The 23,831-nt window shown below is 35.1% G+C and overlaps 2 protein-coding genes across 3 annotated transcripts; both read left to right on the top strand.

Moving 5' to 3' along the window:
* The first annotated feature begins 7,362 nt into the window (after positions 1-7,362).
* On the top strand, positions 7,363-8,301 carry LOC141489965 (olfactory receptor 51B6-like). The gene has a single exon (XM_074190285.1). The coding sequence runs from the start codon at positions 7,363-7,365 to the stop codon at positions 8,299-8,301; it is 939 nt and encodes a 312-aa protein (XP_074046386.1).
* Positions 8,302-13,394: 5,093 nt separating this feature from the next.
* On the top strand, positions 13,395-23,304 carry LOC141508631 (olfactory receptor 51B6-like). 2 transcript variants are annotated; one of them, XM_074217412.1, is made up of 4 exons: positions 13,395-13,578; positions 14,654-14,757; positions 16,810-16,964; positions 19,756-23,304. In XM_074217412.1, the coding sequence occupies exons 3-4, from the start codon at positions 16,876-16,878 to the stop codon at positions 20,813-20,815; spliced, it is 1,149 nt and encodes a 382-aa protein (XP_074073513.1). In that variant the 5' UTR covers positions 13,395-13,578; positions 14,654-14,757; positions 16,810-16,875; the 3' UTR covers positions 20,816-23,304. The 2 variants fall into 2 exon arrangements, with proteins under 2 accessions (XP_074073513.1, XP_074073514.1); XM_074217413.1 differs by lacking the exon at positions 13,395-13,578 and having other exon boundaries at positions 14,494-14,757.
* Positions 23,305-23,831: the final 527 nt, after the last annotated feature.

The raw sequence follows: 23,831 nt of genomic DNA, 5'->3' as shown, positions 1-23,831 counted from the left end.
AAGGAGAAAGAATTTCTGTAATCTTTGTGGGGGGTGATCTAATGCTGGCTAGACAAATCAAAAGATAAAATTGAAATTGCCAAGGAGAACCAGCAACAATCTCGGTTATGCAGACAAAACCACTCTGATGGCAGATAGTGAAAGATTACTAAGTCTCATGCTGAAGGGAAAAAAGTAGAGTTATAAAATCAGACTTGAAATTTAGCATAACAATCCCTTTAAGATCATGACAATTGTACCTATCATTTCCTGGCAAATAGAGGGAGAAAAAAAATGGAAACCATATCAGATTTTATTTTCTTAGGCTCAAAGATAATTTGAAATGGTGCTTTTAATAAAGAAATTAAGAGATGCTTACTCTTTCAAAGGAAAGTTGTTCCAAATCTGGACAGCATACTAAAAGAGACATCACCTTGCTTACAAGGGTCTTTAGCGTCAAAATAATGTGCTGTTTTTCCCCCAATAGTCTTTTATGACTGTAAGAACTGGACTTTAAGGAATGCTGAGCAGCACAAAAGTAATGAATTGTGATGCATTAGAAAATTTGTAAGAATTTCTTTGGCATTAAGGAGATCAAATAAGTCAATAATCAAAGAGATTGAATCAGCTATTTTTTGAAAGGGCCAATACTGAAAGTGAAGTTTATATACTTTGACCCCATTTGAGAAAACAGAACTCAATGGAAAGACCCCGATATTGGCAAAGATTGAAGCCAAAAGGAGAAGAGAATATCAGAGGATGAGGTGGATGATATCATGGAAGCAACAGACATGAATGTGAGAAGGTTTCAGGAAATAGTAGAGGATTGAAGGGTCTGATGTGTTATAGTACATGGAATTTATGAAGAGTTGGATGTGTCTGAATGACAGAGCAACAACAAAAATTTTCTGTTTTCATAAATATGGAAGTTTTTCATTCTAAAAATAGTTTGAAACTACAAAACTCACTTCTATTGATGGCACATTGTCTAAAGGAAGTTCAAAATACTTAATTTTACTCATTGGTATAAATGGTTCTTTTCTCTGCATTTCACAAATCACATTCATCCCTTTCATAGGAATCACATTTCCAACACAGGAAAGCTATTTATAGTGATATTTTTCTCCTTTGTTCTCCATGAACACTGATCACCCCATACTGATACACATCTTTATCTAGTGACATTCAATTTAGAGTCTATCAGATCACAGATGAATGAATTTTTTTATTCTTGTAAATTTGAAATATAGTTATGCACACATAATGAAATTTAGTGAAAGTGTACTTTTAGCAGATACACATCTTTATCTAGTAACATTCAATTTAGAGTCTATCAGTTGTATTTAGGGGATGAGACAAGATATATAAAAGCAACTATGGAGCTCAACTGGGACCTTGGAATTTGAGTTAAGGAAAAATGCCAGTCCTTCCAAAGCAGAGGATTGGTATCCTCTTTTATTTTTAACCCCTCTTCTTTTCTATAAAAATTCTGTAAACAAGGTGGAGAATATCCAGAAGATATTGCCCAGAATGGTGAATAGCCTTGAGTTTGTGTCATATAAAGAATAGTTTGAAGGAACAATTAGTCTGAAGATGAGAAGACTTACGAAGCTGAAGGGACAAGGAAACTGCCTGTAAGTAAGAAAAGGACATTCATATGGAGGAAAGTTTAGGTTTGTTCTATTTGGTATCAGAGGCTAGAAACAGGAATAATGACCAGAAATTGAAAAGAGGCAGAATCAGACAATCCAAAAACTTCCTAATAAGGTTGTCTAAAAGAGAAATGAACCCCTTTGAGAAGTTCTAAGTTCTCCTTCTTGAGAAGACTCTAGGCAAAGGTCATTTGTGATAAATAATTTAGAAGGAATTCTTTTTGACTCTTGGTTCTACTGGATCACTGCCAAGTTTCCTTGTAATTAGCAGTTCTGGAATTCTGTGATAATTCCCTCTGGTGCCCAAGACATTAAATAGACGTACTCTTTCCGCAGGGCAGGAACTGAGTAACTCTAATGGTTAGGCCCAGCATTATTGAGCTATATCTTTCTTTGAAGAATAAGGAGGATACAATGAGGGATGACTGGGCCAATTCCTTACATATATATATATATATATATATATATATATATATATGTATATGTATATACATATATATATATATATATATATATATATGTAGGCAAGAATTCAGTAAAGACTGAAAAATTCTCAGAAGACCTTACCAACTGTTGAGATTTGTAATTTTACAAGAAGGAAAATCATTCTGTGATAGGTTCTCCTGTCAAACTACACCACAAATGGTGAAATATTTAGTTCACTTCAAGAATTCTTCTAGTCTCTTTAGCCTTATTGTAGAGAACCCTGTTTCTGACCCTGACTAGTTGTATTATCATAGATAAATTTTAAAAATTTCTCTAAACCTGTTTCTTCAACTATAGAATGAAAATGATAACTGTAGAATGTGTTTCACAAGGTTGCCATGAAGCTCAAATAAGTTAAGTTTGTGAAGTGTTTTACAAATTTTAATGCACTATATATGTGCTAGGTGTGATTATTGTTACTATTCTTTTAGCTTCGGTTGGTTAGAAGAGAGAACTCATGCTGAGCAGATAATGAAACTAGGGAAGACTGAGCCAGCTGTGAGAAGAAGGGTATAAAGGAAAAAGAGGTAGAGGCAGATTTTTAAGTTAGGTTTTTTTTTTTTTGGAAAGAAGGAAATTTTACAGTAAGATTTTGAGGATGGGTTCCAATTTATCATGCATAAAGAAGTACATTTTCTGGACCATTGGCTAAGAAAAACTAGAATGAAAAGGCAACAGAGTGTAGTGGAAAAAGGATTATTTAGACCAAACAAGTAATGGCTTGAAATCGGGACACTGCTCTGGGTAGTATCCATAAGAGAACAAGCACAATGATCCTATGATATAAAAGCAGCAACCGAAAGAACTGGGAATATTAAGCCTAAGGAAAAGAAGATTTACCAGAAATTTCATCACTGTTTCTAACTACTTGAATGGTTTTTTATATACAAAAGAAATTATACTTGCTATATTTTTCTCTATAACTAGAGGAAAAGTATAGATGTTTCGGGGCGGCTAGTGGCCCAGTGAATAGAGAATTGACTTTGGAGTCAGGAGTACCTGAGTTCAAATTTGGCCTTGGTCAAGCCATTTTTAACCCAACTGCCTTGCAAAAACCTAAAAAAAAGTGTGGATATTTTGGAGTAACACCTTTTATTCTTGATGTTAGGAAAAAAAATTCTTAAAAATTAAATATATCCAAAATATGGATGTGATATGTTAAGAAATAGGATGTTCCCCTTCACTGGAGCTTTTCAAATAGCTGAAGAGAACAGAGCAAAATTATGGGAAAATTGTAAAGGGGATTCCTTTTCAGTGCAATCTGAAATACAACTAAGATCCATTCTAGCTCTGAGATTTATGATTTTGTCAAGCCAATGAGCATTAAAAAACCAATTATTATATGCTAGACATTGTACTAAACACTGGTTATACAATGAAAATCAAAAACAGTCCCTCAACTCAAAGTACTCATAACTAATGGGTAGACAATGTAAAAAATATGTATGCAACAAGATATATATATATATATATATATATACATATATATATATATATATATATGTGTGTGTGTGTGTGTATATGTTTATTCATGTGTATGTGTGGCAAATCTGTACATATAGAAAATGTAACAATTTAATGAATATCAAATTGGAGATAATTTCAGAAGGAAGGCACTAGAATTAGAGAAGAGGACATTTTCTTGCAGAAGGTAGGATTTAGATGAGAATTAAAGGAAGCTCAGAGGCAGGAAATGAGGACATAAAGTTTCAATCATGGAAAACATCTAGTAAAAATGCAGACAATCAAAAACTAAATGTTTCATGTGAAGAGCTGTAAGGAATCCAGTGTTCATGGAATTACAGAGACTGCAGAGGGAAGTAAGATATAAGAAGACCAGAAGAGAAAGGAGTAGGTTAAAAAAGGTTTCTAAAATATTTTGTTTTATTGATATGACATTTTGAAAATCACTTCCTTTATTGGACTTAGTTTATTGTTCTGTAAAATGAATATAGATAAGGTGTACTTGTTACAAGTTCTAATGAAACTAAATATTCTAAATATGTTTCTATGGAGCTATCAACTATCATTCCTAAAATATGATTCTGGTGATCTCAAGCAGCAGAATTAAATTCAGTGGCAATTATTTCCCCAGATATTTTGACAGATGGGGTAAACAGAAGCATCCAAGCAACCGAGAATTCATCATACCACAAACTATGGACTTTGACATTCAAGAACCGACTTGGTGTAAAATCTTCTCCATTACATCACCCAGAAACTTGATTTAGATCTCATTTTGCTCTCCCTTCAGAGGAAAAATAATAGTGTTTTGAAAAAAGGACAAAAATGCTTTGAGAGAGAACAAGGAAATATTTACTATGAGCCAGGAAGATTTTGTGAATGAAAGAGCTTGTCTTCAGAAATTTAATTCTGTTTTGTTTTTATCTTCCTAAGGTTCTTTTCTGCCATCTTTCCATAATTATCAGGTAATTCCTGCCCTGAGATCCCAGAACAATTTTGACATCTCTGGATCCAAAGGTCCTAATAAAGTCTTTCAAAAAGTATGTATTCCATAACTGTGTGTTAAATGAATAGATACAAGAATGGCTAGGTGAGGTCTGTCTGATTGGTACTGTTGAGATTTGAGAAGTTTTGGAATTATGACCACTTAATTGGATTAGACATTCCAAGCCATTGTGGTCTGACTTAATGAGGATGTATTTAAGAAGAAAGAGCTATTTCAGTTATTGATGAATGGGCTGATTGATTTTGATCCTTTTTGTATTTATTTTGCAGCCTGTTTAGAAACTGATATATGAGTGAACTCTGGTTTATGAAAGGGAGAATGTGCTAAGGGCAGATTTAAGTGCCTGATATTTTTGAATCTCTATTTCTAAGAACTGAGCATTGAAAGAGACAAAAGAAAACTCAGATTCTTGAGAGCATTGTTAAAGGGATATATTGGGGATTGTTTTGGGAACTGGGAATACAAAGAAAGTTAAAAGGAAGGCCTTGATGTCAAGGAGCTCACAAGCTATTGGGAAAGACATAATGTTAACTATATACTAGATATATACAAGATAATAGGAAATAATTAACAGAGAATTAAGTAGGATTGAGAAAGAATGCCTATAACAGATAGGATTTTAAATGAGACTGAAAAACAGAAAAATCAGGATAAAGAGATGGAGTAGGAAAGAATCCCAAGTATGCACCAGCCAGTAAAAAATGCCAGGAATTTGGAAATGGATTGTCTAGTTCAAGGAAGTAAAAAGATCAGATTTTTTTGTTTGAAGAGTAAATGTAGGGTAAAGTTTAAGAAGTCTGGAAAGGCAGAAGAATGGTAGTGGAGCTAGGTTATGAATGACAGGATGTTATAATTTTAATTATAACATATATAATTTAATTATCAATATTTCTAGCAATTATTTAGCAATTTAACTTTTGCAAAGCACTCTTCATCTTATCTCATTTGATCTGCACAATAGTCTTCTTGACTCTGGGTCCAACAATCTATCTATTGTGCATCTAGACCCAAGCCAAAACAATTTCAATGAACAAAAGGCAAGAGAAATCTTTCAAAACAGAAACCTTTCAATGAAGGATAGATGCTCTTAGAATCATCCCTAGTACCCTTTCCAGGGTTAACTCATTTGTCATCTGCTATCAGAAGCCATTTGTAAATTCCCTAAGTTGTTAGAGCATCATCCTCAACTCTTCTCAAATCAATTCAAGAAGCATTATTTGAGTACCTATTATGTGTCAGACTTTAAATGACATAAAGACAGATACCAAATGTTCCTTGTTGTTCCCAAGTAGCTCACAGTCTCCTTCAGACATCATATGTGTGATATGATATATATATTTATATATGAGCAAATATGCATATATACATAAATACACATAATTTTCTCCTTATATACTTCCATCCCCCTAGTACAATGTAAACTCCAAAAGGGAAGTTACTGCTTCACAAAATCACAGAATTTCCGAGTTAGTTCAAAGTTCAAGCAAAAGTGGTCATCTTCTATTAACTTCAAAAGAATATTCACTATGGTTTATCCAAGAAGTGGTCATTCAACCTCCTTTTTGGGAGGGCAAATTTTATATATTTATACATGTATGCATATATATGTATACAAATTACATACATATATACTTATCTTTTTACTTATTGCATATATATGGATATGTACATATTTGTGTCAATGTCTGAATAGTATTAATGTTTAATATTTATATTTAATATTTAATATTGATAAATATTTAACCAAATAATACAATAAAATACAGATTATATCAATTTGTGGTTTTCTAAGTCAATATGTGGCCCACAGGAATCTATTTCTATTTGAGTTGACATCATTGGCCTAGTCTACCTTCTATTTTTTCTACAGAAATTGTCTGAGATTCTTTATCAAATATTTTGTTGAGAAGGAAACTTTAGTAGTTGTGATGGAAATGAGGAAGAAGAACATTTGGATGGGAAAGGGTCAGGTTATGAAGGACTTTGATTGACAAGCAAAGGATTTTGTATTTGATCCTAGAAGTGATAGAAAGCCATTGGAAGTTCTTAAGGAGGATGGTGACATGAACAGGTCTGAACTTTAGGTAAATCACTTTGACAATTAAATGAAGGATGGATTGGAATGTGAAGAGATGAAGTAGGCAGGAAGGAAGGAAGGAAGAAAGAGAATGCAAAATAAGACTCCTCAGAATAATAATTTTAAATGAATAATATGTAAAAATATTTTATAAACAATTTCAATGACCCACAAATTCAGAAATACTGGTACTCAATTATTTTAAAATCTAGATAAAGTGAGATAAAAGAGATTATGATTACTTTCCTTGTGAATTAGAATGATTATATAAGACCATAGAACTAAACTTGGAATTGGTCCATTTGTTAAAACTTTTTAGGTTCAGTTACTCAACCAACTGATCATCATGTTCACAACAATATAATAATTCAATTTATCAGATGCTTTGTCAAATCCAAGTTATAATGTCTATGAAATTCTTATTATATTCCTACCATTCTGCTCTGTCATCCCCATTCCTTCTCCAAGCCTCCCCACCACCAAAAAAGAGGTTAGTCCTTTCATTTGGTGAACATATCCTCATTCTTAGAGATCAATTTTCCCCTGATTATACTGTTTTACAATTAACTAGGCAGGTCTGAAAGTGTGTTGCTGGCCAGACAACTCACTATGGAAATGGGACAAAAAAAAGGGAAAGACATATTTACCTTAGGGCAGAATTACAAGAAAAACTTCTTTTCAACTTGTAGGAGTACCACATGTGGCTCAACAGCAGCACAGCCACATTCCTGTTGAATGGCTTCCCAGGGCTGGAGAAAGCTCACTGTTGGATCTCCATCCCTTTCTTTATTGTGTATGCCTCTGTTATTCTTGGCAATAGCACTCTTCTCTTCCTCATCAGGGATGACCGCAGCCTCCATGAGCCCATGTACTACTTCCTAGCTATGCTAGCAGCCACTGATCTTGGAGTGACCTTGACTACAATGCCCACCATAATGGGGGTCCTATGGTTGAACCACAGAGAGATCAGTCATGAGTCATGCTTCTCCCAGACCTATTTTATCCACACACTCTCAGTCATGGAATCTGGAGTCTTACTCATTATGGCTTATGACTGTTTTGTTGCCATTTGTAACCCACTGAGATATACTTCTATCCTTACTGATTCTTGGGTGGTAAAGACTGGGATTGTGGTCTTCATGAGAGCATTTCTTTCCCTTATCCATCTAATTCTGAGACTACATGGGTTTCCTTATTGCCATTCCCACATTCTCTCCCATACTTTCTGCCTCCACCAAGATGTTATCAAATTGACTTGTGCTGACATTACCTTCAATAGCATCTACCCTGTTGTTTTGCTTCCATTGACAGGTTTCCTAGATTCTGTTATCATCCGCTCTTCTTATATAATGATTTTAAAAATGGTCATGAACATTGCCTCTGGAGAGGAGAGAGCCAAGGCCCTCAATACCTGTATTTCCCATGTCTGTTGTGTCCTGGTGTTTTATATAACAGTGATTGGTCTAACACTCATCCATCGTTTTGGGAAGCATGTACCACATGTGGTTCACATCATCATGAGCTTTGTGTACTTTCTCTTTCCTCCATTAATGAACCCTATTATCTATAGTGTCAAGACCAAGCAGATACGGAATGGCATTCTTCGTATTTTTTCTCTGAATAGACCCATATCTTGAACTTTCCTTAATGAAGTTTGTCATGAAAGGAGGGAGGATAGGTTTCCTATAGAGTGTCATTAAATTCTCAAAGTTCAGGGAAAAATGCCTTTAGCCTTAAGAATAGATTGTGATATTTTCAGCTAAGTGCTAAAATGATGGGATCAACCATATTAGGCAAACATTTGAGGCTCTAATCTCATACAGTATTCTTAGGCAGAAAGAAGGCATGATATGGCTAAAAAGATGATATTAAAGAAGAAAGAAGAGTAACACAAAAAATAAAATGTATTATCTTGTTTAATTTTTCCCTCCTTTACCACCTTCATGTTTTAACAGATGACTATGGTGCCTATAGTGCCCTGCTCCTGGTAATCATTTTTTTTAGATCAGAAGAGGTAGATTACCAAATGTTCTTTAAATGTGTGTACTAAATTCTGATATTAGCCATTTCTGCCTCCCTCTGTCAACTGAGTGTGAAGAATGAATCAAATCTATCTGAAGGAATTCATGGTCATGGACATAGTTAATGACTGGTGAATTCCAAAGAACATGAAGTAAAATAATAAGTAAGAGGACAGTACCACTGCATATGACAACAAATGATTGGAGAATCTTAGAGATTTATCTTTATGATAAAAAGTGTCTGAACTATAAAGTTGGGAAAAACCATAAAGAAGATGGAGAGACATAAATAAAAGACAATCCTCCATTATCCCCATTTAATTTGACCAGTATTAATCAATAGGTGAAGGCAAGCACTGTGATTACTGGAACTTTTAGTAGAGGAAAGAGTACCCCTAGAAGAGAATTTTAAGTGATTTTGGAAATTTTTACTGGTTACTTAATCAAGAATTTCCAATTTATTTTATTCCTTTTAATAAAAATTTCATCTTAACACTATGAATTCTATGTTTTCAAGTGGGACGTATGTCTCATTATACTTTGTGTGCAGGGTTATTATGCATGATAGGATTGAGTGTCTACCACCCTCACATGTGTTCTAGGTTGGTATGAGCCACTACTAGGACTGCCAAATTATTTGTTATTGTATTTCTTCTCATTATTTCAAAACATAAATTAATTCTCATTATCCTTCATTCAGAAACATACTTACATATTCATTAATTACTAGATTCACATCTTCCTCACCATTTGCATGCCAGACAATTAAAATCTTTATAAATACTAACTATATACTGTTTACTAGGTTAAACTCTCGGAATACAAATAAAAAGAAAAATTAAAATATGAAGTAAGACATCACATTTGTCCTTCATAATTGAAGAGGACCATATTGCCACATACATTATGACATGATTTGCACATTATGTTTTTTAAAATGAAGGTAGTATTGTACAAAGTCATCATCTCACTGCCTTTTCCAGAACTATATCATCTTTTGACCTGATTGATAGGAAGCAGCACTATTGGTGATATCCAGATAATTGTGGTAGTCTTTGGCTTTAAGAATATGGTTTTCTTCCCATATCAATGAGTCCCAGTAACACCAAGATAATACCAGTGTGATGATTTCAATGATAATTTTGCAACACTATTATATATCCAAGCCCTCTCAATGCATTAAGCACATATCGTCGAGGTTGATGATGATGATGTTTGTCCTTCGTTCTTTTTTTTTTGTTTGTTTTTTTAGATTTTTCAAGGCTATGGTGTTAAGTAGCTTGCCCAAGGCCACACAGCTAGGTAATTATTAGGTGTCTGAGGTTGGATTTGAACCTAGGTACTCCTGACTCCAAGGCCAGGGCTCTATCCACTGCGCCACCTCACCGCCCTCTGTCCTTCATTCTTGAAGAAGACCTTGGCATCAGGGAAGTGATGTCATGACAAACACCTGAATTGGATTTGAGTGGGGGGGGGCTATGCTAAGTCACCAGAATCACTTTCTCCACCAGAGTCAGCTGGTCCAGTGGCCAGATATGAGTCAAGAGAACTGGAGATGGTCCTTGATGCGAGGCGATCAAGGTTAAGTGACTTGCCAAAGATCACACAGCTAGATGATGTCAAATGAATGAGGCTGGATTTGAATCCTGTCCTCTTGACTCCAAGGTCAATGCTCTATTCACTATGCCACCTTGCTGCCCTTAACAGGGAACCTCATTGTTTTAGCAACACCAGACCACAACAACACAATTATCCAAACCTATCTCTCACAAAGTTTACTTTAAAAAAAAATTAGTGTTCAAAGCAAGTTAGTTATCTGGATAATCTAGCTAGGAATACTGGACTAGGATCCCAGTGTTATTTTGGGGAGTTTTGGAAATAGGGCCACATTTAAGGGGTATGAGAGGAACACTGATTCTTTAGTATTGTGCCTAGAGGTGAACTTCTTGGACTGGTGTAAGATGGATGAGAATGAAAGCATTTACCAAGAAAGTTTTCATTAATCAAGAAAAAAAAAGAAATTACATAAAAGGAAACTAAAATTTTAGGGTAAGATAATCAGTTCTTGGGGCCTCAAACATAGTATAAACTACAACCTGGAGAGGAATGAGACAAAACTGGCATGGTCACCCTCTTCAAAGTTATGGGACGAACCAACCAATCAAAGGGAAAGAAACTATTGAGGATACTTCCAAAGCATGATTTCCAGTGCTAGAGACATTTCTGTTTGAAGAATTGTTATATAATAAAGGAAGTCACAAACTGAAGGGGAAAATATGTTCCCACCTCAATTTATTTAATGAAGTGGAGAAAATATTTTCTCATAAGCAGTTGATCAGCTTTTTATAGCAAAATCGCTAATCTCCTAAGCTTAAATCAAAGCTAGAGATATAAAATCTATTAAGAATATAACACATAATAACACTGAAACATATTATTTACAGAGTTTTAGCTATCCTCTTGTCTGTGTTTTTTCCTAGACTTTCATTTTGTTCTGTACATTATTTTTTTCAACAACTGTCTTTTTTTTGTAACCCTCTCCCTAATGCCCTAGCCTCAAAAATTGCAAAAAGAAACAAAACCTAACAAATCTGTGTAGTCAAGTGAAACTAATTCCTTCCTTTGAAGGAAGTTTCATTGAAGAATGATTCATTCTTCACCTTGATTTCACTATCTCTTTGCAAACAGGATAAGTGATTTGGAGAATGTGGCTCTAGGATGGGTTTCTTTGAGACAGCTAGGTGTCTCAGTGGATAGAGCACTGACCCTGGAATCAGGAGGACCTGAATTCAAATCTGGACTCAGACACTTAATAATTACCTAGCTGTCTGACCCTGTGCAAGTCACTCAATCCTATAGCCCTGCAACCGCCCCTGAAAAAAGAATAGAACAACCTTCTTCCCAGAGTTGGGAAAGGCCTTGCCTTATTCTGGACAGAGTGGCATTGCTGTCCCCCAAGAGGTTTTAGCTTCCCCCCCTTCCTCTCTTTCTGATAATCTTTTCTTAAGCAGGAAAATAATTAAATTCAGCAGACAATTATTAAACCTAGTTCTTAGAATCCTGTACTAAGAACTGGATGACATTCAAAGTTTAGAATTTAGCCTCTATAGTCAAATGGAGGCTAGGACACAATCACAAATATTTTTACCAAAATTCAAAACTTGTGAGTAACATTAGAGAAAGTTAAACAAGATATTTAGGGGTTGTGGTATAGTGGGGGTGGAATATGAAGAAAAATATTCTCCATTCCCCAAATATCACCTCCAAGGTTCCTTAAAATTGGGTCAAGAAAGGTTTAGGGCAGATTATATGTCTAATAATTTTTATTTCACATAATAGATAATAAGTTATAGGACTTATTTTCCAAGAGGATATATAATCCAGAAATGAAAATCAATTAAGAAATGGAGTCAAAGCTGTGAGATTTCAAGGGCATCTTAGAGACTGACCTATGGGAGTATGCAAATATCCCTCCTCTAATGGTCTCAGGTGATCAGACTGACACAATGCTTGCTTTCTCTATTCTTCTTAAGTCCAGGAGGACCTGGACTTAAAAGATTCTTGGGAGAGATTCAGATTTGTTGGTTCAAATTCCCTTAGTTAGAGAAGGAGAGAGAAGGATGTTTACCTAGAAATTAAATGTATAAGAGAGCAAGAAATGGCTCTGGGGAGTTAGTTGCTTTCATAAATATTCTGGCAAGAATGTAGATTGTGGGCTTTTAGGTTTAATCATATTAACAGCCTTGTTGTTCAGATTTCAGTTACCTTCTAACTTTAGGACGAGCTCTAATGAACTAAGGAGATGTGTTTGCAACTATTGAAGAGCAAGGGTCGGTTGTTTAGGACTTAGTGCTTGCCAGAAAGGTGGAGAAAGGAGAAGGTGAGTTATTATTTATTTTAATTCTTATATTACTCCTTCTTGATTTGTTTGTTTTAAAGTAGAGGACAGAGAAGAGATAATATGATGCAGTTGCAAAGAATGAAGGAATCAAGACCAAATTCAAGTCCTGACTGCTGTGCAGTATGACTTGGACAAACCACTTCACTGTTCTGAGCCTGTTTTCTCATCCAAAAAAAGAGAGGGATGCATATGAGAATTATTTCTACAGTCTCTCACACCTCCAAATTTAAGATCTGATGATGTTCCCCTACAATGAGGGGTATATCTCAGTTATCTTCACTAGCTATAACTGGCTACCTCAATACTTTTGAACTTTGAACTTATCCTTCAATTTCTCTCATTGTGACTAACTACTTTTAAGATTTCCTTCTGCTCATCAGACTTCAATTTTTCTGCGTATTCCTATAATCTTAATTCTTCACTCCTATTCTAATCTCCCTTTTCTCCTTTTACTGTCTTGGCCATTTACCTTTGTTTCATTTGACTTTGTGTCCTATTTTATCCTACCTTCTCAAACACCAACTCTGGGGTTCTGTCCCATTCAAATACTTTCTTCAGCCCTCTCAAATTGCTAAATGTAGTGCACCTCCTAGAAATTCAGATTATTTCATGTCAACTGAGATATTAGAATCTTGAACATGGTAGGTTTTCAGTAAACTGTACTTCAATGAATAGATTGTCAGGTGAATCTATGAAGGGATCCCTAGGAACAAATGTAAGTTATTTTTTTTAGGTTTTTGCAAGGCAAATGGGGTTAAGTGGCCTGCCCAAGGCTACACAGCTAGATAATTATTAAGTGTATGAGACTGGATTTGAACCCAAGTACTCCTGACTCCAGGGCCGGTGCTTTATCCACTGTGCCACCTAGCCACCCCAAGTTATTTTTTTTTTTGAGGAATGACTAGTGTTCAGAATAGACTTGTAGGATTCAAAAGTGAAGACTGTCTGATGCAATCTCTTTATTCAGATGAAGAATCTGAGACCCAGACAGGGTAAGTGACTTGCTAATGATGATATGATTATTTCCCTGCCGTCCTTTCATAGCCTTCCCCTTATATCTTCAGACCAGTCCTCTCAGGATCTCTCATCTCTGGAGTAGTTCTGATAGTGCTCAGGGCTGCAAGTAGGGAACCCCAGATAAGCCTATAGGTACAGCTGACTCATTCCTCGGGTGATGATCAGTCTGTGTTTCAGGAAGTCATTTTGTGTTGAGTCATAATCATACTAAATCACTCAATTGGTATTTTAGCTCATAAATGAGTCAGCAATTCAACATTTATACACTTAGGGTATAAGTCAGAGGGCCAGTACAATAGTTTGGCAGGTCAAAGAGGGCCAGGTGGCCAGTCATATTTAAAGAACATTTCCCAAAAGTGTTTTGTTTGTTCTTTTGACCCACGATTCTACCCTTTGCATCATCTTTATTTGTTTTCCTAGAATTTAAGATATATCTTATTTTCACCTTATCTCCAATAGTTTAATATCATAAAATTTAATAAATATCCATTATGCACAGAGCACAATATTCACATTTATAAGAATATATATAGTACCGTATATTAGTATATTATATATACTAATATGATGTATACTGATATATTCTAATATATTAGGTAATCCAGACTCTATTACATTATCTAGAATTTTCTGATGCATTCTGTATCTTTGTATGTTATGATATAGCCACATGTACATATATTTATGTATTATAAACATATATGTAATTGTGTAGACAGATTATCCATATAGTGGATGTATCAAAATTGGTTTAGTGTAATTTTAAGCTAATAAAGTTAAAAGTAAAAAAATTTAAACTACATAAAAACTTTTGGGATCATTTTATCCTCACAACAGCATTTTCTGTATCATATATAGGGTCTTGACTTTTGTGGGGTTAGAAATATAAATAGAAAGATAGGTCAGTCCCTCCTCTCAAATCATAGTTTTGTTGATTCTTGTTTATATTCCTTGATTTAAGGGTACATGAATCTCTGGATCACTCTACCCTTCCTCACCCTAACAAGGACCAAACTCCACTCTTCTTTTTTTGCTAATGAAATATTATAGGTTGGGAGAATACTTGGACAATTCTGAGGATCTTTGTCCTCTGGAGCCCTGAACAATTATGTAATCAGTGACTTTGATGTCTGACTCCATTGTTTGAGAAAGAGGTAAATTTTCTCATAGTAGAATACAATAGTGAAACATTGTTTCTTCATCTATGAAATGAGGATTATAATGGCATCTACCTCATAGGGTTGTTGTATTGACTATATATATATATATATATATATATATATATGTATTTGTAAAGCATTCACTTTGAAAAGTTTAAAGTACTATAAACATATATGTTATTATTGTCATTATTTCTTTTCCAAACAATAATCTTGATTGATTGACAATCTGAGGCTTTTGAATTCATAATATGTAATAGGTACTTTTGAAATATGCAAATTCTATAGATGAATACCAGCTTATAAATTATTCACTCTATTCACTGAACCACCCTAATATGTATGCATAAACATATATATATATATATGTTATATATCATCATGAAGTCAGGAAGAAGTATTATTATTATTTCTTTTTTCTATTATTATTATTATTATTTCTATGACCTACATTTCCAGGAGAATTGGGCAAGCTCAAAGGGCCATAATGAAAAGGAAATAACTTTGCCTTTGAAAAGTTAACTCATTCTAGAAAATTTCCTATTTAGAAAAAAATATGACCTAAAATGTGCATCCTAAGGAAGTTGGACCAGGTATTGAGGAAGAATAGAAACATCAGCAGAAAAGTTATGAGAAAAGAAGGGAGACATTCAAGTAAGAAACAAGATATCCCCCAAAAGAACTATAAAGAGAAAAGATTTCCATGTGAAGAATACCTTATATGCCTGAATCAGTTCCAACTCTTAACTGTACTGGATTATACAAGTCACAGTATTCAGACCTCAGTTCCTTGGAGATTATAGAGGTATGCAGCCTCTTTTTGCATAATGAAGAGACTGATACCTTATGTTTAGAGACAGTTTAAGTTAAAATGATCTTCCTAGGTCAAAGCAAATGAGGAATGTATGCAAAGTATAGGCTAAAAGTACAAGTTTTGGCAAACACCCAAAAGGAAAAGAAAAATAAATATTATTCAAAAATGATTCACAAAATTTATCTAATCTCACCTCCAACAATTGCAAATATGTTAGCCAAAAGATATATTTTTTTTCTTTAGTCTGTATTTGAAAAAGAGACATAATATATGACTAGAGATATCAGACATTAAGATCAGAACAAATCTGGGGGAAGTTTACTCAGTTTTGGGTACCATATTTTAGCTAGACATGAATAAATTGGAGAATATCTAAAGAGCAACCAAGGTTTTAGGATATACTTACTGAAGAGAAGAATTAGGGGAAACCTTGTCATTATTTTCATGTTGGTAAAGGACTGTCACAACAAGCTTAAATCAAGAACTATTCCACAACAGAATGAGCTGTCTTGGGAGGTGGTAGTTTCCCATCAATGGAAATCTTATAGGAAACATGATGACTGCATGTTATGGAAGGAGTTATTGGTCAAGTTCTAATTGGTCTCTGAAATTCTTTTCCAATCTCAGGTTCTGTGTTTCTGTAACTCTATAATTACTGCTAAATTGTCTAACCTCTCCAAGATTCACCTTCTTAATGTACATGATGAAAATAATACATGGTGTGGCATACAACTCTTAACACAGTTGAAAGTGCTTTGCACCTTTAAATTACTGTGTAAATGTGAGCTTCATATTTTGTTTGATTGAGGTATGGCCAGATACCTAGAACTTAGAATGTAAGACATTAAGGCATTTTTGTATTCTGATTTTTCCTGCTCCCTCATTTGAAAAGAGGTAGTAGAATCACAATACTAAAAGAGGAATGCAAGAATGCAGAGAATTTGAAATAAAACTGGAAGAAAAGAGGTAAAGAATTAAAGAGGTAGGAGATTGGAAAGGGAAAAAAAGATGGATTTGCAGAGCTAGAAAGCAGAGTGAAGAGAATGCATAGTGGAAAGAGATTCTGAATTATTTAAATAAAACTCTTAAGTTCACCCCGCCATTCTTTATTCTGGTCAAAATCCCTTATCAATTATTGTATCAGATCATATAGTCAAGTATTATGTTTGTCTCTGTGTTTGTGTGTGTGTGTGTGTGTGTGTGTTTTGTGTGTGTGTGTTTGCTGGGAGAAGGGAGGAGATAGCCTGAAAGCATCAGAAATGAGAAAATTCAGACTTTAAAAATGAAAAGATAAACTAATGGAAGCTGAAGAATGGGTGGAAAACCACCAACGAAGGACTTCTCAAGCTGGACTGTTATCTGCATTCGATGAAGGGTCTACATTTAAGTAAGTTCTCTTTTCCTGGTTGGTCGGAGCTCAAACACAAACCAGTTTCAAATGTATCTTTTTCAAATTGTTACCTAAGTTAAGTAGCTATTGATAATATAACAGGCCTACATATCCAGCCAATCATCTTGATTGATTGACTATCTGAGGCTTATGAATTCATAGTATGTAACAGTAAGGCACATTTGAGATATGTAAATTTTATAGATGAATACCAGTTTATAAATATATTATAATTGAAACATCCCTGGCTAGCTTTGGAATTGAAATCAATATATATTTATCCAGCATCTATTATCAGGTAGCATTGTGTAATGTGATAATGATACAAAAACAAAAAATAATTAGAACTTCTGTGTCAAGGAGCTTGCATTATATTGGGGAGATACAAGAACAAAAGTAAATATAAATGGGGAAGAAACTTGAATGTCTGTCAGACAGTGTCAATAGCCCCGTCAAATTAAAAAAAGGATTTCTCTAGTTATCTGTTGATTTCCTCATAGTCAAGTAGGTGCTAAGTAGTTAGATGGCACAGTAGTTTGGGCCTAGGATCAAGAAGTTCAAATTCAGCCTCATACCTTATTATTTTGGTTCTGGGCAAGTCACTTAACCTTTATTTGCCTCCATTTCCTTATCTGTCTTCCAGGATTATTGTGAGGATCAAATAAAATAATAATTGTAAACTTTGAAATACTATATGTCTGCTAGCAATTATATTGTCTTTGATGCTATTATGATTATGATTGTTGGGTATTGCTATTATTGAATACAGGAATTATAAGCCAAATTTTAAGCAGTTGAAATTTGAGATCAAAGAAGTCAATCATTCAAATATTAACTGCCTATTATGTGTCAGATATTAAAGGTTAAAAACCAGTCCCAGCTCTCAAAAGGCTCAGGCTAAAGGAGGGAGAAAATATGCAAGCAACTTTATACAAATAAGATATAAACAGGAAAAATTAGGAGTAATCTAAGAATTAAGGCACTAGAATTAGGACTGATTTAGAAAGGTTTCTTTCAAAAGGTTAGAAATTAACTTGAAGGGAGAGGGAAAGAGGAGGCCTAGAGAGTTGGGATAGCAGGTCTGTCAGTGAAAATTCAGGGAATTGAGAGATGAAGAGTCTTTTATGAGACTGTGCTAAGAGGCCAGTGTCACTGGATCTTAGAATATATTGTAGAAGAAGAGTTGGTGATGATGTAACATTATAGAAAAGTAGAAAAAAAAGATTAAGTTATGGAGGGTTTTACAAGTTAAACAGAGTTCTTATTTTTGATCCTGGCGTTTCATGAATGAGATAGGATGGAGGGGAATGGTAATATTATAAGGCCTGCTTTTTACAAAGATCAGAGTTTTATTTCACATGGTCTTATTCTAATTTCTCCAGTTTCTTTTTCTTTTCTTATTGAAAATGCTAACATTTCTATTACAATATTTTATAATGGACTGATAATGACCCTGTTCTTATTGGGAATGCTTCTAGTTTGTCCATCACACATAATGCTTGATGATGGTTTAATCATTTTAACGAAAACTATTTGAGGAAGATCAAGTTGCCATCTTAGTTGAAGGGGAGTGAAGGGAAAAATATTTTTACAGTTCCTATTATGTACCAGTTCTGCTCTAAGCACTTTTAAAATTATCTCATATGATCCTCACAACAACACTGTAAGGTAATTACCATTTGTTTTTCTCATTTGAGAAAACCGAGGCAAATAGAGGTTACATGACTTTCCCAGAATCACACAGTTAGTAACAGAAACTGACTTTGAATTCATATATTTCTGACTCTTGGACCAGCACTCAATCCACTGAACAACTGATGTCTCTTAGTCAAGAATGGGTGAATTCACTGAATGGGGAGAAATGAGTCAGGGAGAGCTTTTATTTTTGCTTTTCCTGTCATTCAGTAATGTCTGACTTTTTGTGATTCCATAGACTAAGACCATGGGGCTTTCTTGGCTAAGATAGTGGAGTGGTTCGTGGTTTCCTTTTCCATTGTGTTCTTATTTTACAGATGGGGAACTGAGGTAAATAGTATTGTTTACATGACTTGCTCAGGGTCACACAGCTATTAAGTGTCTGAGGCTAGATTTGAACTCAGGTTTTCTTGATTCCATGTCCAGTGCTCTAACTACATACCATGTAGATGCTTCTAAGGGAGACCTAATAGCAGGTGATTGTAATGGTCTAGGTGGGACATAATGAGGCCTTGCCCAAGAGTTATGAAAGTGTTGAAAGAAAGAAAAGGACATATAAAAATGTTTTTAAAAGGTAAAAAGGATAGGACTTGTCAACTGAATAGATATGAATGATAGGGTAGAGTAAGGAATAGAGAATGACGCCTAAGCTTTGAATCTGAGTGAATAAGAGCATGGTGATATTCTTTGAAACAACTGGAAAGATAAAAAAGGACAGTTTTGAACATGTTGCACTTCAGATTTCTATGCTATATATATAATTCAAAATGTCTAAAAAGCAGCTGGAGATTGGGAGAGAACTGAAGAAAAGTAGCGAGGCATTTTGTTTTCTTCTCCATAATAGCTTTGAAAAGTTTGCATTTGATATTTTAAAGGGTTGGCTGTATCAAGTGACAGTGTTACAAAGATAAGAATGTGCTAAGCATATTTATAGAGAGCAAGGAGAGGCATCCTCCAAATTACTCATATCCAAAGATATAAGTGCTTATTATGTCCCTACTTTCTAGGAGTTGAGAGTGATGAAAAAAACAAATATAAGGAACAGATTGCAAATACATTTAGGCTATTTCAATATTGTATTTTTTTTTTGAAGAAAGACAACCTGGAGAACTGAAATGCCAATTTGCTTTGAAAAGGAAGGACAAGGAAAAGAGATCTTTCTACCTGCATCCATGGCTATGAAGAGGTACTCTTCTTCATCTGCTGCAGTATCTGACACATGGCCAAATGTCAGTGCGGCCCCCTTCTTGTTGACTGGCTTCCCAGGATTGGAAGAAGTTCATCACTGGATCTCCATCCCTTTCTTTGTTGTGTATTTTTCTGTAATTCTTGGCAATGGCACCCTCCTTTTCCTGATCAGACATGACTCAAACCTCCATGAGCCCATGTACTACTTCTTAGCTATGCTGTCACTCACAGATCTTGGAGTGACCTTGACCACTATGCCTACAGTACTGGGGGTTTTGTGGCTAGACTATAGGAAAATTCACCATGGTGTCTGCTTTTTACAGGCCTACATCATCCACACATTATCCATTGTGGAGTCAGGTGTCTTGCTTGCCATGGCCTATGACCGTTACATTGCTATCCGTAATCCTTTGAGATATACCACCATTCTTACAGACTCTCGGGTGGTAAAAATTGGAGTGGGGGTATTGCTAAGGGGATGTGTATCTATAATTCCCCCAATTGTTCCTCTTCATTGGTTCCCTTATTGTCATTCTCATGTCCTTTCCCATGCTGTCTGCCTCCATCAGGATGTTATCAAGCTGGCCTGTGCAGACATTACATTTAATCGCATTTATCCTGTCATTTTGGTTTTCTTGGTATTCCTTGACTCTCTGATTATTCTCTTTTCTTATGTCCTTATCCTAAAGACTGTCACAGGCATAGCCTCTGGAGAGGAGCGAGTCAAAGCTCTTAATACTTGTGTCTCCCACATCTCTTGTTTTGTGGTCTTCTTTGCTACAGCAATTGGCCTGTCCCTTATTCACCGTTTTGGAAAGCATGTACCTCATGTAGTTCACATTGCCATGAGTTATGTCTACTTTCTTTTTCCACCATTAATGAACCCGATTATCTATAGTATCAAAACAAAGCAGATTCAGCAGGGTATTCTTCGCATGCTCTTTCCCGGCAAATCTAGAATCTGATTGACATAAAAATGCATGAGAATTTCCATTACCATTAAATCTTTCTCTCTCAGGGTCCTTGATCATCAATAGATGTTTGGAAATTGATATCTATTTTGGCTGATTTAAAGTTAAAGTGTTAACATTTCCTAGCAGAGACTACTAAAGGCATAATAGGTCATCTGGGTGAGAATAGATGGATAGGTGGAGTGACCTTAATTTTAAGAGTTCACAACCATTTATCCAACTGCCTCCTTAATTCTCCCCTCCCTCCCACACACATCTACACCACATTATTAGCTGAGAAATTGTCAGACCATAGAATCTTAGATTCATATGAGACTTCAGAATTCAACTAGTCTAATGTGTCACTGAGTTAAATCTCCCTGTTTAATATTTTTTTTGTTCATATGAAGATGTCCAAGGATTGTGAGGGAAAGAAGACAGAGAACTAGCCTATTCTACTTTTAAATACCTTTGATTTTTGGAAGATACATTAAGCTAAAATCTGGTTTCTCCTTCCTTCCCCAAGTCTACCTCTGAAGGCCAAACAGAACAGATTGAAGCCCTAAGTTGATCTGAAAATTCATGTAAAGTCTAAACGAATCATTCTCTTAGATCCTTTTAAACTTTTGCAATCTGTGATTTTGTAATTCTCCGTTTTTTCCCCTCTGATAGAATACTTCTGAAGATTCTTGTCTTTGTAAACATCTTTATAGAAATGTAGTTCCTAAAAATGGACAATCCTTTAGAAAGACTCTAACCAGAGCAATCAACAATTAATTCTCTTTCCCAGTTCTGGATACTCAAGTTCTTTCTCTGTCTAAAGGGGTTCATTTTCTAGATTTATTAAATAATAATATATATGGTAATATGTTCTATATAAGGGGGTTATTAATTTCCAAAGCATTTTAAAGACTAAAACAAGTTAAAATTTCTAATTGATCAATTTAAAATTGAGCTTTTGGGCAAAAACAGAACAACATTCTTATTTTCACTAAGAACATAAACTCTCTGAAATCTATCCAAGATTCCCTTAGGAGATCCACAATTAGTCAGTCACAAAACATTTATTATGGCCCTCTCCTATTCCAAATACTGTGCTACATCCTGGAGATGCAAAACAGGCAAGAGACAATCCCTATTAACTCTCAAGGAGTTTCCAAGGAGTAATTTGAATAAGCTGACCCATCAACTCAAACTAAATCACAGCAGAGTGAGAGAAAATGATTATTATGAGAGTTATGTAGTTAGATAAAAGGTTCATAATGTCCTTGAGTGGGGAGGGGGACAGGGAAAAGAACAGATATTGATGTATGGGATTTAGTTTAGAAGTTGCTCTACTCCCTAGGGAGACTTTGTGTGGGTGAGACCTGGAGATGTGGGATAAGAAGTACAGAAGAGGCAGAAAGGGATTTGAGTTATGATATACTCTGGCATTGAGAGATGAGTTAAATGGTCCAGTGGAAAAGAAATGACTACCATCTTCTGGCCACTCTGGGACACTGCAATAATACAAATTATAGAGGGATTGAGCTGCAGATATCCCGGGACTTGTATTGGCTCAGAGTAAAAGTAAATAGCAATTGTTTATGCTTAGGTCCGAAATTCTAAGGGTTGTCCCCTCTCCAGGTTGAAGTATGTATGTGCATGTGTTTGGGAAAAATGATATTCTTTGCTTCATTTCTTTTTTGTCTACTTTAATCTGCCCTCCCACTCTCCCTCAGTTTATTTATTTATTTTGGACAAAGCAAAATTGATCATTCTTGGTCTATGAATCTCACCGCTCTCTCTTAACTAACCTTAGTCGTTGAATGGGCTTTGCCTCAGTCAAAATGTGACCTGGGAAAGACCTTATCTTTAAGAGACTGAGGTCTTGCACTGCATCCAGGCTAAGCCACATCTGAGCCACTGGACCTAGATGACTCTGGGGGAGAAAAGTGAAGCTGGTAACTTTACATAGACTCCTTTCACTTAAATCCAACTCACTTTACATGTCATGGCATCACCTCTCTGATGTCATGGCTTTCTTCAAGCTTGAAGAACAAACAACACCAAAGGAAACCACAAAGTCAAAGGAGGCATGGGGAATATGAGTCTTTTTCAACACCTGAAGAGAACTTTGGAAAACAGAGGCTATAGATAGAAAAATGTATTGTGACTAAAGAAACCCCAAATGACTTCCAGATTCTAAGACCGGAGAAGAGCTACAAGAAATGTGGTCTGTTGGCAAAAGATGGTCATGGCAAGTCAAAGCTACCAGAGACATATGAAATTGAATGGAGAGAAATGACAACTGAAGGCAAAAATCAGGTTTTTAAACAGAACTAGGGGAATCTGCAGGAGATGTGCAAATGTGAAAGGACACCCATTGTTGCCCTAAATCCTTACATGCTCCCAGAGTCCTTTCCAGGTGCAGTTCTCAAAAAGATTGAGACTTGTTAATACACACAAATACACTTTTATCCTTAATAGTTAATAATGTAATTCTCAATAGACACTGATGGGAATTTGCCTCCTTTGTTCTATAAATAAACCTATTTGTGCTCTAAAACTTGTGAATCTATGTTTGTACAGAGAATTAGCAAATACCTTCTGCACTGCAGTGAGAAGGGGAAAGGATGGCATGGGTATCCAATTCTGAAATTCTAAAATTAGCTATGTGAGGAAAATAGGCCTGAAAAATGATTAATTACCTAAAATGTGTTCGGGTTCTTAGTGTTAGGAATACATTGACATGAAATTCTAACAAAAAAACACTCCTATTTCAACCATCCATATATCTATCCCATTGAGGATTTCAGCTTTTTAATTTTACTTGGTAAATTAAAGAAAGTGGGGTAATGACAAGAGACTCAAATAAGAGTGGGTACAATATACTTCAAAAATCTTAAAGTGTGAGCAGTTTACAGGACTTGGGCCTCTAATCTGTTCATGACTTCATTTCTAGAACATTCTACTATATTCCAATTGAGACCATGCAATGGTTCTGGAGTAATATATGGGTATATTGATAAATATTTATTGAAAAACTTTT

The sequence above is a fragment of the Macrotis lagotis genome, chromosome 1, assembly GCF_037893015.1.
Source record: "Macrotis lagotis isolate mMagLag1 chromosome 1, bilby.v1.9.chrom.fasta, whole genome shotgun sequence".
In the NCBI taxonomy this organism is placed as follows: domain Eukaryota; kingdom Metazoa; phylum Chordata; class Mammalia; order Peramelemorphia; family Peramelidae; genus Macrotis; species Macrotis lagotis.
Note: the sequence above shows the minus strand (reverse complement) of the source record. Positions and strands in the feature narration are given on the sequence as shown.

Bases quoted from the DNA above. Each gene is read 5' to 3' on its own strand.
- LOC141508631 (XM_074217412.1), top strand. From the start codon at position 16,876: ATGGAAGCTGAAGAATGGGTGGAAAACCACCAACGAAGGACTTCTCAA. The intron at 16,965-19,755 runs GTAAGTTCTCTT...TTTTTTTTGAAG, and splicing joins GATGAAGGGTCTACATTTAA to AAAGACAACCTGGAGAACTG.
- LOC141489965 (XM_074190285.1), top strand. From the start codon at position 7,363: ATGTGGCTCAACAGCAGCACAGCCACATTCCTGTTGAATGGCTTCCCA.